The 16695-nt window shown below is 43.2% G+C and overlaps 2 protein-coding genes across 2 annotated transcripts; one reads left to right on the forward strand and one right to left on the reverse strand.

Moving 5' to 3' along the window:
• Nucleotides 1-23: 23 nt before the first annotated feature.
• On the reverse strand, nt 24-12613 carry cyp17a2 (cytochrome P450, family 17, subfamily A, polypeptide 2). The gene is made up of 9 exons (XM_088347380.1): nt 12221-12613; nt 12030-12150; nt 11807-11945; nt 6857-7086; nt 4017-4103; nt 3759-3953; nt 580-746; nt 411-514; nt 24-349 (listed from the first exon to the last, which is right to left on the reverse strand). Exons 1-9 carry the CDS (start codon nt 12415-12417, stop codon nt 78-80), a joined length of 1512 nt encoding a protein of 503 aa, XP_088203506.1. The 5' UTR covers nt 12418-12613; the 3' UTR covers nt 24-77.
• A 450-nt stretch (nt 12614-13063) lies between these two features.
• Nucleotides 13064-14635, forward strand: LOC148356631 (uncharacterized). The gene is made up of 2 exons (XM_088347383.1): nt 13064-13287; nt 13386-14635. Exons 1-2 carry the CDS (start codon nt 13176-13178, stop codon nt 14294-14296), a joined length of 1023 nt encoding a protein of 340 aa, XP_088203509.1. The 5' UTR covers nt 13064-13175; the 3' UTR covers nt 14297-14635.
• Nucleotides 14636-16695: the final 2060 nt, after the last annotated feature.

Below are 16695 nucleotides of genomic sequence, written 5' to 3' on the forward strand. Positions count from 1 at the left end.
GATTTCGATTTTTTTTTTTTTTAAGCCAGCAGGCAAGGCCTTATCGCCTTTGATGGCACACCACTGATAGATACTGGTTAGAAAACATGAGTGCCAATTTCCCACCCCTCCCTTGGCCTAACGATGACTCTATATGGCAGTGGTTGCAAGACCACGCCTAAACGCCCCTGCAGGTTGGGAGGGGAAGCACCGTTGGGCAGCATGAAGCTCATTTGTTGGAGCATAGAAGACAAGAAAAGAAAGAGCTCCATCCTGGCAAGGGATTCCCCCACACAGGTACGAGGGCCTGCTCCAAATGGCAGGAAGCAGGATGGTGCCTCCCGCCGACCCTCCTCATTCAGGAAGCGATCTGAGAGTTTGATGAGGACTTTTAGGTTCACTTTGAGATATTTGATTGTAGTCCGGGTTACCTGGCTTAAATAGGTCCGGCTGCTCCCAATGGTCAGGGTTGTGATGGATGGCCCACATGTTGACCAACACACGAGTCCCGCGGCGGATTTTATGACATCCAATGCTGTAGAATTGAGGAAACCAGCGTGAGTGAGCTTGAGCACACTGTACCTTTTCTTTTTGGGGTACCTGCTGTCAGTCATGGCAGTGTGGGGGATCAACACTGGGCTCACTGGCCGAATCCGCATCCCCTCGTTGATGATGCTGTCCAGATAGGGGAGCCTCTTACGGTCTGCTGCACACACAGCTCGATCGCCCACTTCCTCATCCAGCTCCTGCTGTGCACGCTCCTGGACCTGCATGGGTTGCAGCAGGCATGTCAAACCTGAAGGCCGTGGGCCCGACCTGACCCGTTTGATCATTTATGCCGGCCCGCCATCAATTTCTTAGAAAGTTAAAAACAGAAGCGAATCTTTAGGGTCAAGTGTCAGGACCAGAACGGAGACAGGACCCAGTTGCGTGTGTTTCTCTTCGTTTTATTGGGAATGTTAGGAATTAAATATTAAAACGTGCCGTTTACCAAATTGTTCGAATTAGTTATTCGACTCCATTAACCAAACACAACCTGCATTCTCCTAACAATGCGCGCTCGTTTCTTGATGGGAAAAGATGGACAAGAGACCGGTATTTCCACACGGGCGCAGATTTAATTTCTTGAATCATTTAACTATGGGAACTCCATCGACTTATCCGAATTAGTGTCGCTTGAGTCTCCGTCAAGCCTCCTCTCTCTATCTTCTGCCTTCTCTTCTCCCGGCCCACGCTGGTGTGCCGGCTCCTCCCATGGGCGTGCCAGGAAAGCCCCCTCGCCTCGATGTCTGAAATGGTCAGAACATCCCCGAGCGTTTGTTACGTCACCAGGGCCGTCTGCGTTGAGAAGTGCTGATTATCTTATCAGCCCTTTGTCCCAGGTCCCCGCTGTTCCTGTAAACATAATTCTTCACTAGGTTGCATTGACCTCGCCCCACAGCTCAGCTAGTGAATATCTTTTGCATTTAAATGTAATTTGTATTTGATCGGACAAAATCCTTTATAGTCAACATATGTATAAAATCCTTCAGGAAGAAGGGAAAGGATAGTACACACGATCCGTAGATCGCTGGGAGCAGGTTGCTCAGACGCGAAAGTGCTATTTCCGTGACAAGCGATGGCGGTGTCAAGAGCGGAAAAAACAGATCCGTAGCCGGGACGGAGGAGACAATATCGTGGTCGAGATCAGAAAAGGGGTCGGAGTCGGGAAACAGACGAGAACCAGAACAGGAGTGAGTCAGAGTCAAAAAGCTTGCCTAGCGTAAGCTGAGGTTCGCAGACGGACTGACAACCAGTGACAGAAAGACTGGGGTATAAAAAGAGACAGGGAACCAATCAGTGTCCGAGCAGGCTCAGGTGCCTCGCATCAGTATGACATCAAGGATGTCAAACTCAATTTAGCTCAAAGGCCACATGGTAGAAAAAAACAGTCTCTTGGTAGATTAGAGGGAAAGAGATGGAGAAAAAGACAGACAGAGGGAAAAAGAAAGATAGGAGGAGAGAGAGGGGCGGAAAAAGAAATAAGGAAAGAGAGCGAACAAAAGAGAGAAAAAGAAACTGAGGGAAACAAAGGAAGGGAAATAGAAAGCGAGAGAGGAAGGGAAAAAAGAGAGAGGGTGAGAGAAAGAAAGCGAAGATGAAGACTAAAGCAAAAAGAGAATGTAATACAATTACAAATCTTTGTGAGTGGCGCCTGCCTTTGCAGACATATCTTAAACTGCAGGTTGTTTTTGTCTTGCGCTTCTCTCTGTCTTGTCTTGCATGTCGGACTCAATCCTTTGGCACCCTGATTTGGCCTGCGGGCTGATTGTTTGAGAAACTTGCTCTAGGTCATTTGTATCAAAAGTTATGTTTTTTTTTCTTGAATAATGCCACCAAATTCTCCCTACAGCGGTTAGAGGCCAGTAAAAACTATGTCAAAGAGCTAACGTCCAGCAAACGGACTGAACCAGTTCATTATTTTTTGTATTTCTGGAGAAGTATTTTTGAGTGGACACACAAAGTGACCAACAAATGTAACCACTCCTGGGTGCTTCCTAGTGGTTGCGGGGCCATCACCAGCCGCTTAAATTCGCTTATGCCTTCGACGCCTGAGAAGAGAGCCAACCCGAGTTTGACATCCCCGGGTTCCAAAAGAGCTGCAGTCATCGGACATGATAGCTCAACTAAAAAGTGTGTACGTACCGTGAATTCCGGACTACAAGCCGCTACTTTTTTCCCAAACGTTCAACCCTGCAGCTTATTCAGTGATGCGGCCAATTTATGTAATTTTTCTAACGGCCGCCAGCGGCACTTGAGTACAAAAGGTAAGATTTAGACAGGTGGAATATATGCGCCGAGGAAGACTGCAACTTCTTGGTTTGTGCATACAGTAAATTAAATTAGCGTAAACATACCCTCATCATGCAAAATGCAAAAAGAAAGGCACATGACGCAGCTTTCAAGCTAAAAGCAATCGAGCAGTCCGTTAAAGAAGGAGCGAGCGTGTTGCTAGCGTGTTTTGGAATAAGGGAGCGTGGGACGACGTCTATATGTTGAAGTTTCTGTCTGACACTGAGGAAGACGACTTTGATGGCTTCGGTTCTAAGGAGGAAGATGACGGTTTACCGTGATTTTTACAAGTACGTTTTTTTAACAGACCCGTTTACTGTGTTGCGAGCGTGTTGCTACCTGTCACAGGCACCGTTTGGGATGAAAGTTATTATTATTAAAGCTTTGAAAACTCTCTCGGTGTACCGTCTTTCTTTGTAAATATGTGTAACCATGTATAATATGTATTTGCAACTGTATATTTTTGTAATGTCTTTATTTCAGACACTTATTCTGATATGTTTCCCACGGGCGAATAGAAAAGAAGGGGCGAAAAAAACGCGGGCTGACGGGAAGTGGGGACTGGTAAAGGTGAGTGTTTGTGGACGCGGCAGACAATAGTGGATATATATTCTTCCCACCCTTACTTTTGGAAGTATACACCTTTTTCCTTGGATTACTTTCAACGGGACCCGGACTCTGCAGGTCTGCATCAAACCTTAAAAACTGGTATCATTTTCCGTTCTTTTTGTCGGCTGTGATTTTTGTACTCTGTACTTTTATGAAGGACATTCAGTTTCCGGTTTGGGTGAATTTTGTGTTTGTGTTTCATTTTTTTTTAATGTGGGCGCATGCGGCTAATGTACAGGTGCGGCTTGTGTAAGTACAAAATCGGTTTTCCTCTTAAAATGAGGTGGGTGCGGCTTATAATCAGGTGCACTCTATAGTCCGGAATTTATGGTATTTACTTCAGGGTGGTGGAGTAGGTAAGCCAGAATCCAGAGCAAGGTTGTGGACGTAGTCTCCACCCCGGCACCGAAAGCTTCGGCCGCCGTCATTAACACGTGGTCGTCTGTGATGACCTCCCCGTCCGGCCCGGGTGAACCTTGACCTTTCAGCAGAGCATCCAGAAGATCCCGAGGCTCGCTTGTAATCGGTGCCGCCTAGGGACGACACTGTACTTTGTCGTGTGCTGCAAGCTTGAGATTTCTTCTTGGGTCTCTCACCTTGTGTTCCTGCAGTTTTCGCACGAGTAGGCGATCTCGCACATCGATGCACGCCCGTAGCTCTCTTAGAGACGCGTTTGGAAATACCTAAAGAGTACCAGAAGCTTGTGAGGTCAAATGTTATTTTTGGTCGCCTGTTGTGTAGAGTCAAGATTTGAACTGTCGGGGAGGATCGTACTTTCACCGCTATTGGGACTAATGCTTCCCGTTTCTTGCTAACGAGTGTCATAACGCTGGGACGTAGCCCCGCAAACGCACATTGAGCGCACCACGTAGGGCAGGCGTGTCTAAAGTCCCGCCCGGGGGCCAATTACGGCCCATGATTACATTTTTACTGTCTCTGTCATAAAATTACTATGTGGCTCGCCAGGAATCATGACAACAGTATAAAATACATTTCAACCAAAAAAAAATCACAATTTTACCACATTATGGCAGTAGCCTTCTAGCAACCTTTCCATTGGCTTTCTCTGGGGATTTTATCCTACCCCATTTCTCACATGGTGACTGTAAATAAAAAAATGAAAGTTGAGTGTGAGGGCATCAGGTTATTTGACCGGTCCAAATTGTCCCTTGGTGTGAACGAGCGAGTGAGTTGTCTGTCTCTGTGTGCCCTGCGACTGGCTGGCTACCAGTTCAGGGTTTCCGCTGCCCACTGCCCGGGGATAGCTGGGATGGACTCCAGCAACCCCCGCAACCTTACTGAGGATAAGCGGTGCAGATGATGGATGAGTGTGACGTATGCTGCTTCCAGGAGAAGTGAAAACCTGGAGAATTTTTTTTTTACCAAAATCCAAAACAGTAGTGTCTTCCTAATTTTCCAACGGACTGAAGCTGTTTTCAAGGAATATGCCTCTTGATAATATCAATATATATCATCAAGAGGCACTCCCAACTGAAACATGCTGACTACAAAGGTCTAACTCGAAACGAATGCTGCGAAAAAGTAAAGCAACTGGAAGCTGTTTTAACTGGGACAGCAGCGCTTTTTCACGAGACCTTGCGAGTCAAATGAAAATGCTACAAGGGCAAGCTAGGAAGTTGCAACGCTGATGGCCAAGCACTACAAACTTTTCACAAGGGGTGGATTTGTTAAAGATTGGTCAGAGAATTACAGGTAGTCCAGTGTTTCTTTAATTTTATTTTTGGAGTATTTTTGTGAAATTTGTAGTATCACTATAGGTGTAATTTGTTGTATTTCTGTTGTAAACCAGGTGTAGTGGTATTTTGGAGTAATATTTTTAGTTTTTTATATTCTAGTATTATGTATTGGTATTTTTAAGTATTTCAGTAGAATTATAATCTATGTATTTCCAAAGCAGTATTTTTGTAGTATTTTTGTAAAATTCTTGTAGTATTTAATAAACATGACTTGACTATTTCTATACTATTATTTTTGTTATATTTCTGTAGTATTTTTGGACTAAATAATTCTGTGGTAGTATTTTGTAATACAGTATTACTGTAGTAGTATTTTTGCAGTCATTTTATACTATTATTTTATTTTCAGAACGAAAGCAAAATAATATATGAAGTCCCTGTTTTCAAGCACTATATTTGATATCAAGTTTTGTAGTTATTGTGTATTTTTATTGTATTTCTGTACAAGTATTTTTGAGTGGAGACAAAGTGACAACAGGGACCAACAAAGTTAACCACTCTTGGGGGCCCCCTAGTGGTTTGCGGGGCCCTACGCAGTCGCTTATCTCGCTTATGCCTTGGGCCGGTGTTATGCCGAGAAATGCATCCCTCCCGGGATTTGCATCCCTTAGCTACTATCACCACTTTTACCTCGTTTTATCTCACTTTTATACCACTTTTTGGGAATGTGATGGCAAACATATAACATACCAGTATATAGGTAGAGCAGGTAACATGTTTATTTTGCCTTTTTCTACTCAAATCGTTCGTATTGAAACTGTTGTGCACTCTACCATAAAGCTTATTTCAGCATAATAAGCTTTATGGTAGAGGTTTGGGGTTTGGTTTTGGCTTCTGACATGTGACCGGGAGGCGGGGTTTGTTGGCAGTCTTACCAGAGAGAACTGCAATGGAAAGACACATTTTTTGGTGCTCCACAAAAGAAGTTAATTTTAAACATTATAACCCCTGTTGACAAATCTCTCAACATGCACAGTAATGTGATTGATATTGTCAAGCTGTTTAGGTTTATTTTCGTTTTGTTTCTGTTTTACTAAATATTAATTCCCCTTGTAGAGAACAAAGAGATCAAAGCCAGCAGAAAAGCTAATGTTGTGAGTCATCCATTTGCAGGTAAATTGTACCCATTTTTATACTCATTATTGTTTATATTTCTATTTTCTCATATACATTAAAAAGGATGATGTTGGTTAAAATTCAGACTAAAGAAAAATATGTTGAATACATTGTAAACGTTAAAAATCCACTATACCATCTCTTGTTAAAAGTATCCTGTTAAAATGTAAAGATGTAAAAATGTATTGTGATATTCTAAAATGTATTCTATGTAAAGTGAAAAGAAAGCTTTTTGATATGCTTTGTTGGCAGTCTTACCAGAGAGAACTGCAATGAGAACAAAGAGATCAAAGCCAGCAGAATAGCTAATGTTGTTACTCATCCATTTGCAGAAACTGTAACAATAAAAATCTCATCATCCAGTCCAGCGTGAATGTGGATCTTTGGTGGGACACGTACACCGCGGTGACATATGTTCGCCATTGCATTCCCGAAAAGTGATATAAAAGTGAGATAAAACAAGTTAACAGTGGTTATAGTAGCTGGGGGATGTAAATCTCGACAGGGATGCATTTCTCTGCTGCAACTTCTTGTTATTTTTCGGTAACGCACTCGACACAAACCTTCATCCAGGAAAAGATGTCAACCAGTCCTCCCCTGGTGATCGTCCGCACGATGCCGTCGTTGTAGCGCATCACCTCCTGCAGCTCTCGGTCTCCGCGTTTGTAAGTAGTGCCGAACACCAACGTGCACACTACGTTGGTGACAGCCGTGGTCACCGCGAGTGACGGGTCGAAGCTGCTCCCCTCACTTGATAGCAGGTCTGCACAAAGACCCTTCACCTCGGACAGAACTGGTGGAATTATATCACCCAAAAAATACGTGGTTATTATTATTACAAGGATGGACAAGAATGTTATTTTTCCTACAAATACTGATAAAAAACCTGCTTCTGGTGACCAAGGATTGATAACTTGGAAATTTGGAATACTTGTATGTAACGGGTGTAATAATAACTTTTGTTTTATTGAAATTCCTGCTGAAATATGTGTATAGTTTTTGTGTAAGTGTCCTGCAATGATGAGTCCAACAGTACCACCTACTGGTATGGGGTAAGGTTCGGTTTGTCTTTTGACATGTGACTGGAAGGCGGGGTTTGTTGGCAGTCTAACAGCGAGCTGTCAACAGTAAGACACGATTTCTTGGTGCTCCGAAAAAAGTTAATTTTAAACATTAAAACAACAGCTAACAAATCTCTCAACATGCACACTAATGTGATTGATGTTGGCAAGCTGTTTGGATTTATTTTCGTTTTGTTTCTGTCGCCTTTTATGTTAGTTTTGCCGGACGTTGCATGTTGTGCTAAAATGCTAATTCCCCTTATAGAGATCAAAGAGATCAAAGCCAGCAGAGAGCTTACCACGTGTTGTGACTCATTCATTTGCAGGTAAATTGTACCCGTTTTTATACCCATTATTGTTATTATTTCTATTTTCTCATATATGTAAAAAGAATGATGTTGGTTAAAATTCAGACTAAAGAAAAACATGTTGAATTCGTTGTAAATGTTAAAAAGCCACTATAGGATCTCTTGTTAAAAGTATCTTGTTAAAATGGATGTAAAAATGTATTGTGATGGTTGATATTCTAAAATGTACAGTATTTTATGTAAACTGAAATGATATGTTGTTGGGCAGTCTACAACGAGCTGTCAAAGAGATCAAAGCCAGCAGAGAAGCTAATCACGTGTTTGACTCATTCATGTGCAGCAACTATAATAAAAACCTCATCATCCTGTCCAGCGTGAATGTGGATCTTTGGTGGGACAGGTACACCGCGGTTACATGTAGAGGAACAACAATGACACAAATCCTTTTCCCCTATCTTTTCCCAACAATTGACTCCACTTACACCTCAAAAGACCCACAATTCATTCACAGGAAGGGACCAGACTCCCAAGCTGTATAAAAAAGATTTAAAACACCAAAGTGTTTATTTGTAATCCCAAAATAATGATTTGCATATGTGTCATGGGATTTATTTAATTACTGTCCGGATAAAGTTTAGCCTGTTATCACTTAATCCACCAGTTGGAGAACTTTACTTTGAAAAAGCATCAACAGGAACTCCCACTGGTCAGAGGATCCACCTCCGATGACCATGAAATCATCACTTTAAAAGGGGAAGCGCGAACAGTTTTCGCCCTCGTCTTCTACTAGCGCTTCTTCTGCACATAAGACAACCAAGGAGGGGTTCACACGGGCAGGGACTAAGATGGCCGACGGAGGGATCCAGGCTTGGGGCCCTGCCACTCCAGAGCCAGGAGGCTTGGAAAGCCTGTGGTTCTGTACGTCCCGGTTGTTTGGATATGAACAGTCGCAAGGTCAACCTCCAAGAGAGAGAAAAACCTAGTTTTCTTCAGCTTCCAGTGAGGCCATGTTTGGCCTTACACACTGCTACAGAATTCCTTCCCCTTCCCCCTAACACCGCGAGTTCTTGTGTCATTTCTGGTTTTTATTCTTTTTTTCATTCCGTTTTCTTTGCCACTTAAATAAATTGTAGTATGTTAAAAACAAAGCACATTTATTTGTGCGGATACATATCAATCATTGTCAATATTGATGAACTGCAAAACCTTAACTTAAAGCTCATATACAATATGTTTAGAGTATTGCTTCTTTCATGATAAATGATACTAGAGTCAAACAGAAGCTATTTGGGGAAACTAATTTGAGTGGGAAATAATTATCACCACCTGCTGGACGAATCGTTAACCACCAAATTTGATTCTCAATCAAATCAATTGAATTTAAATTACAATATTAGTTCTAATTAATATTCTCGACACTCTCGACAGCTATCTCCAGGCTTAGAGTCATGATCATAGCCTCAGTCAGCTCATTTATGATGCACGTGCAAGTATGTGCATTTCTTCGAAGCGCCCAAATCAACTCTTCTCATTTTTGGGGGGGTTTGGGCTGGCATTTGGATCGTTTTCATGCTAGACTGGCAAATAGAAATATAAATGAATATTAGGTCACTCTCCAGCACTCTCCCACCCCCCATCCCACTTACCTAATGTGTTCCACCCCGAACAGGTCTCGTAAGAGTTTGATTAAAGCAGAAAGGCACATTGGAAATCAAAGCCTAAGGGCTTTTTAAAAAAAATTGGGCATTGTGAACACATACTTAATATTTAACTTTCTTCTTTTAAGGACACCTAAAACGATGAAACCCCAATTTTAAATGCCAGTGAAGCAAAACTTGTGTTATTTAGTAACCGGATAATTATGGATTCAGAAGTAAAAACAAGAGTATGAGACAGAAAAATGTAAAGAGTTTTGTAAATTAAATTCTTGGGTGGGTTTTTTTTGGACCACAATTTGAACTGGAAACTTTATACATTATGTCAAAACGATTTTCATTTTTCACTACGTAATGATTTACCGAAATAATATGCTCTTGTTGTTTTGTTTTATTCTTTGGTTGTTCCTTAGTTGACATTTTGTTTAGAAACACTGCATTTGGAAACGCTTATATTATATGGTTTACTAAGCAAAAAAGGCTTGTGGTGATGATAAAATCCCATTACTGCACACATAACCCAATAGTCTATCAATTTGATTAAGGGCCTTGAATTGTTGGGAGTTAGTAAATTATGAAATAGCACTGATAAAATGTAAACGATATATTGTAGACAACTGCCTAGTTTGGTTAATTTGACTTTTCTGTCTTTTCTGTTTTACTCTTTTTTAATATGTGTTTTTTTATTTGTTAGTTTTTTAATTATCTAAACATGATTTTTTTGTGGATAAACCTCCCAAAAGGCCCCTCACTCATTCATGGTAATAGGTTGATTTGTGCTTTGCCATGTTTTCCTCTGTGTGTGTGTGTGTGTGTGTGTGTGTGTGTGTGTGTACGACTTATATCGACAGATATGATGCAGAGGGGGTAAACCAGCGTATGCTGTCAGTCCTCTTTGCAGATGAAGGGTTGCATGGCACAGTACCTCGCCCCCTTGTGGTGCTGTGGGCTTAATGTTCGGTGTCAGGTTGGGAAGAGTGAAGGGGAATGAATGTTTGGTGAATGTGAGTGGATGCTTGACTCTAGCCACCCCCCACTAGCTTAGGTAGGTAGGTAGGTAGGTAGGTAGGTTGATAGATAGATAGATAGATAGATAGATAGATAGATAGATAGATAGATAGATAGATAGATAGATAGATAGATAGATAGATAGATAGATAGATAGATAGATAGATAGATAGATAGATAGATAGATAGATAGATAGATAGATAGATAGATAGATAGATAGATAGATAGATAGATAGATAGATAGATAGATAGATAGATAGATAGATAGATAGATAGATAGATGGATAGATATAGATTATGTAGCTAGACCCCTTTTAAAGGAACTAGAAGTCGCTTTATGTTGTAGTGCACGTATGTCAAATTCATGGCCAGCGAGCCAAATGTTGCCGACAAGAAGGTTTTTTAGGGCCCTTGAGATAAACTGGAGACATTATTGTATCATACACCAGGAATTGTTGTGTGTTTTTTTCACTTATGATACTTCTCCTTAGACAGGATGTTGTTTTTGGTTTAAAAAAATGTAAACAGTGGCGGCTAGCATAGCTTTTTAGCATCAATCTTCTCCATTTAAAAAAAAATAGATATTAAAAAATGAATGCACATAATCGAATTACGCAAAAATAATTAAATTATTTAGTTTTAAGTACTGAACACACATTTGGCTTAAGCGGTTTACTGTTACGATTTACTATTTGCACCAATCGGGAGAGAGCAAGTTTGGGGCGTGCGTCGTGTTTTCTAGGTGGCAGGCGGGGGTGTGACTTGATTGGTCAACCCTGGGCCACCCCATCCCTTGGGGAGAGTTCAGTCACTTTCTGCAAGTGGAGTCGGCTGGCAGCATTTCTCCTACATTACTGCCCGGGAGGTTGGGCTGAGAGTGGGTTGTTTTTTACATTATCAGGGTAAGATTGTCTTCTAAAAGAGGTGTTTTTATCCAGCACTTTGAGTTCCAGATATATATTTTTTCATTATTATTAATTGAGTAGCATTTTTTACCCTCTATTTATAAGATACATAGTTCCAATGAATTCAAAATCAACAACTTTAAAGAACAATCGAGAAAACTAAAGGAAAAAAAATGGTTGAAGGGAAAAAGCCATGAACAGTTATTATGAAATCAGATATTAAATGGACGACCATATTACCTCATCATGCTATTTGATTCAACACGATCACAGACAAAATTTGACTAAAACAATTTTGATAAATTGATTTATGTATGTTTTTGTTTCGTTTTTTTTTTTCCATTTATTCATTGTTACATGAAAACAACAAAAACTTGTATATTAAAGGTCTAAATGACTCTGCATTGTTTGTGTGATTCATTCATGTAATTAATGTTATTGCATAGAATGGTCTGGAAAAGTGAAGTTGTTTTGATTGGTATGAATAATCATCAACTTATTAATTCAGTTTCAGTCCATGGTTTGTTTGAACGTTTTGGTTCTAAACATTTTATTCGCAGTTCTACTCTTCTTACCAATGTCCTGCAGACGGTTGCTTCCTTCTCCAAACAGAGTGAAGGACGTGTGCACCAGGCGGCGGTGCATCTTCCACAATGGCGAATAATCAGAGAATGCGATGTCTTTCCCACCTCGAGTCAGCAAATCAGTTGTCACCTGTTGAACATAAAATCAGTTGGCATGGGGGCCCGCAAACAGATCCTTCTCCTCCCCCACCGAAATATGCAACGGGCAGTTCACCATGCTGGGGCGTCCGGCAAAGTCTCGCCCTCTCTGCAGGAGAACTTCTTTTGCATGATCGTAGGCGTTGACCACCACGGTGTGATGTGGCCCCAGGTAAAACTCGAACAATGGTCCGTACCTGCCAACCACACACGCAATTATGAGTAAGGTGTTTGAGGTCACGCCGGTCCACCGGTTTAAGGTCTCACTTCCGGGACAACTTCATGAAAAGCAGGTGCGGCGGTGTGCCTTCACTTATCCAAGGCAGGCTGCCCACAATAGGAAGGCGAGGAAGGCCGGGTATCCCGCTGGATTTCTGAGAAAATGCCACTAGCATCGCGAGCGCAAGGCCGAGAAACACTAGGAGGAGAGGGAACGCGGTCGCGGGAAACACATACGCTACCATGGCGAGGAAATAAAGTCAGGAGAGAGTGGCTTGCTTTTAAAGTTAGGGAGGAACAGACCTTGTGCAGGTCAGAGGATGTTTGCCTGCGTCAGGCGGCCTTGCTGATAACATGGCGCATACCGGTGCAAAGCGGGCCCAATGTGCCTCGTTTGATGCTATGAAAAACACTCTGACAGTCTTGGATGGTTGCTATGGAAACACCAGGCACTAGGGGGCGATGCTGAGCATGATTGACTTTGAATTTTGGCCTTTTAACTCTTGTGTGCATGTGCGCCTATCACCATGGAAACCGCATGCCATTTTCTGCAGCAAATCAGAAGGTTGAGCATTTGCGTTAATTTTCATAGATAGTGTTATTGTTTACACCCGTAGTGTCGATTTTCACGTGTCGCCATGGAAGCAACATCGCACGCGCGCACACAGGCACACTCGGTGAACGCAACTGCATCACATGTCAGATCCACTGCCGCAGTGAGGAAAGCCCGCCGCTCCTTTTATGGTGCGGGGATGCCCTCCGTCACTGCAGGAAGTCAGCCATGTTTGGGCATCCTCGACGCTCACAGTGGGGGGAATCCCTCGCACCGCTCTCTACCAATGAGGAAGTGCCGGCGTTGCCACGGAGACGCAGGGTATAAAAGAGCCGGCGAGCGAAGGAGCTCAGCATCTTTGGCACCAAGCGATCTCAGCGACTCGAGACCCAGACGCGCCATCCCGCCCGGAGATCGCTCTGAAGGAATTCCCGCTTCTCTTTGACCACCATGCTTGCCGAACGCCACTGCAACTTCTTGACTGACTTCGAGGACGCGTGCAGCGACTGGGTAAACAGCGTCGACTCCAACTGCTGCGACGTCAATGAGACCGACCTAACAGGTGGGTTGTCGGAACATCCTTCTCCTTTCTGTTGCTTATGTCGTAGAAGTGTTATGCAATAACAAACCCCCCCCACCCCATTTTTCGTCACGCTTCAGTTGTCTCACCGGGGACCGACGCCTCCGACTCGGATTTCTTTTCTGACTTCAGCGACTCAGACTCGCTGTCACCTTCCTTCGACTTCGGCGGCAGTTACCCAACCGAAGGGACTACACAGGCAGCTGCTGGTCTAAGCAGCACAACAGATGCCATCCTCAACATGATCACAGAGATTGTGGGAATCTGCACCGAGATGGAACAACAGGGGGAGACCACCACCCCACCATTGGCCGTGGTCAAGAGCGAGTTGTCGAGCTCCAGCTGCAGAGCAGACTACATTGCAACACAGGCTGCTCCAGAGTTTATTGAGGCTTTGCTGAGCCCAAATTCCAGTCAAGTAGACACAAAGGCGTTAGAGGTCAAGAAGGAAGTGGTCGTCCCGCAGGACTGGTCAAAGAACTTCAGAATAAGTAATGAAGGCGACCACGTCAAAATGGAAGTTGACCTCCTCTGTCCCACCACGTCCACATTGGACCCGGATCTCCTCTCCTCCCTCCTGAACGGGGCCTTTCCAACAGTGAACTTGACCGGCGTGACCGCTGACGGCAAAGGGTCCCGGAAGGGCCGGCGGGCTCTCTCCAAAACCGGGGCGAAAGCGAAGGCGTTCCCCTGCTCCGTTGAGGGCTGCGAGCGGCGCTTCTCGCGCTCCGACGAACTCAACAGGCACGTGCGGGTGCATACGGGTCAGAAGCCCTTCCAGTGCGGCGTGTGCGCGAGGAGCTTCAGCCGCAGCGACCACCTGACCACGCATACCCGCACTCACACAGGCGAGAAACCCTTTTCCTGTGACGTGTGCGGCAAGCGCTTCGCGCGAAGTGACGAGAGGAAGAGGCACGGGCGCGTGCATGTCAAGCAGCAGCTAAGAGCGCAGATGATGGCCGCCTATTCGCTGGCCGTGAGCGCCGTGTGAGCGTCGGCGTCTGCTACGGTGTGCCACGGAGGTGGCGTTGTCAAAACCTTTGGGACCAGCAAAAGGTCCGCATTCGGCTTCCTAGCGAGACGCATGTGATCCCGGCAGGTGCATGCTGGGAGACGGAGAAGAGTCTCGGAGGAGAAAAAAACTCAACGTTCCTGCATGAGGGTGAAAAGTGACGTGACCTCCATGTTTGTGCGATAGATCTATTTTTGTAGATGTTTCTATGACCTGTTGTGTGACTTTTCAATCAATTGCACTGATGCATTGTGGGATATGTGTTTAATGTCCCTGCTTGAGGATGTTCCAATAAAAAAGCAGGATGGAAATTTCAAAGTGCTTACTTATCATCGGGAACTGTCAGCCTGTGTGCCTGTGTGTATGGGAACTGTGAAGATTGGGTTGGCATGGAAACTAGTTGCGTGAGTCATCTCGACAGCATTTCCAACACAAACACAAGGTCGATGTGGCATCGTGGCCATCACCACGGCAACCGTGAAAAACTTCAAGGTCGGCCCGTGTGATTTTGTAACAAAGGTTAATCGTGTGATTCTAAAGGTACTCTGGGCGGCAACATACACGTTTTTTCCGAACGCGAGTCAATTAAAAACTGCAGTAGTATTATGCAACATCTGTATATTTATTTACCCTTAGTATTTAAAGGGACAGTGTGTAATATTTGTCTATTAAATAGCCCTGTATGGTGAGAGCCAAAAAGCTTGAGGAAAAATATAATACAATGGAGAGTCAAAGCGACCAAAACGGAACATTTTTTGTCACGGGTCAGGGCAGGAAACAGAATTTAGAACCCACTCGCGTAACATACTCACAATTTATTAGGGAGAGGAGGAATGCGCGCACACTCGATCCAGGGATCGATGGTCACGGAAGTGGATTCAAATCCGAACAAGAAAAGATGTCAAAAACAAACGGATCAAGCCAAAAATAAAACAGGATCAAACGCAGGCCAATTCACAGACTAGGCATTTTACAGAGTTTAACATCAGTCTTGCAGAAGTTTTACAGACGTATCACAGACGCTCAGACAATTAACGGCTCAAAGGACCGCGTTTAAGTACTCCCAAGGAGCAATCAGTCAACGCGTCTCAGCCGGTGTGCATGGACGGGGCCAATTGGGCTCCGTGGCAACTGCGACAGAATCTGGAGCCACCCGGCTGGGACCAACTGGGCGCCATGACAACCGTGACAATATTACTTCTTATTTTTTGTCCTAGCTCTGATATCTTTATTGTACCCGTGGCATCAAGATGGCGGACGATTATGTCAGCTCCCTGTAGGTGGCTCATTTAATATAAACGTGAATATCTTGAACTAATAGTTTTTAAGAAAAAGCATGTTTATATGATAGTTAATGTATTTAGATTATTATTTAGATACATTTTAACAAGTACCACCAGGTGGCGCTATATAATGCACACTGTTGGGCAAACTTTCTTATTCATGGGACACATTGGGTTAAAAAATGTGGCACCTGGGCCGGGCCAGGATGACAAAGTAATTATTTATTTTTATTTATTTTCTATATTCTGCCAATAGGTAGTCTCAAATCTGATATTTCAGCAATAAATGAGGGAAAATGAAGGGACACAGGGAACAAGACTGGCACCAAAACAAAATACTACTAATAGTTTTTATTTTGTAAACAAAATACTACTAATAGTTTTTATTTTGTAAACAAAATACTATACTTTTTTTACTATTACAAGTACAGTATTGTCATAATATTTTAACTGTTTTTATTTGGCGGGACGGATTGATAAGCCTGATGGGCAGCATGTGGCCCACGGGCCGTTGTTTTGTCCTGCTTTAACAATTCATCATCACATCGAGTACACGTTGTCTCATTGAACAGCTCTAAAGAGTAAAAGAAACACTGTAATTATACAAGTGCTTTGTCAATCTCACTGACTCACTGACCGACCAATTAGAAATTAAATAGAACTAATTAACGAATAATAATGAAATACTAGGTAAGATCTTAAGCTTGAGCCTGACGGGCCAAAAGTGTCAATCATTACATTCGGGTCGGGCCGGGCTTTTCTCTCGCTGACTTTTATTTTCTTTTAAATCCACCCATCATTGTTCTTCTTTGTCTCTCTGCCTCTTTCTATTGCCATGTCTCTTAAGGACGTACTGCTGCTGTGGTTCATGGTCCAATATCCGAAAATTTCTAGTCAACCCTTAAAAAAAAAAATCAGTCAATGACGGAAAAAAATAGGTCATTATACCCTCTGCACACACAGAAATATAATAAATGTAAAGGTTTATACAGTCTTGTTCGACTTAGATATCGTTACAAAAGACAGGCTTTATGTGTCGCGAGGAGACACAGAGCCGTTGCTCGGACTGCCCTTGGCGCACAGCTGACTCAGAGA

This window comes from Urocampus carinirostris, chromosome 11, assembly GCF_059441175.1.
Source record: "Urocampus carinirostris isolate Australia breed hairy pipefish chromosome 11, RoL_Ucar_1.0, whole genome shotgun sequence".
Classification (NCBI taxonomy): domain Eukaryota; kingdom Metazoa; phylum Chordata; class Actinopteri; order Syngnathiformes; family Syngnathidae; genus Urocampus; species Urocampus carinirostris.

Excerpts from the sequence above, each read along its gene's own strand:
- cyp17a2 (XM_088347380.1), bottom strand. The coding sequence starts at position 12,417 with ATGGTAGCGTATGTGTTTCCCGCGACCGCGTTCCCTCTCCTCCTAGTG. Across the intron at positions 11,946-12,029 it reads TTGCCGGACGCCCCAGCATG|GTGACAACTGATTTGCTGAC; the intron begins GTGAACTGCCCG and ends TATGTTCAACAG. Across the intron at positions 747-3,758 it reads ACCTACTCCACCACCCTGAA|GTCCAGGAGCGTGCACAGCA; the intron begins GTAAATACCATA and ends CAACCCATGCAG.
- LOC148356631 (XM_088347383.1), top strand. The coding sequence starts at position 13,176 with ATGCTTGCCGAACGCCACTGCAACTTCTTGACTGACTTCGAGGACGCG. Across the intron at positions 13,288-13,385 it reads CAATGAGACCGACCTAACAG|TTGTCTCACCGGGGACCGAC; the intron begins GTGGGTTGTCGG and ends GTCACGCTTCAG.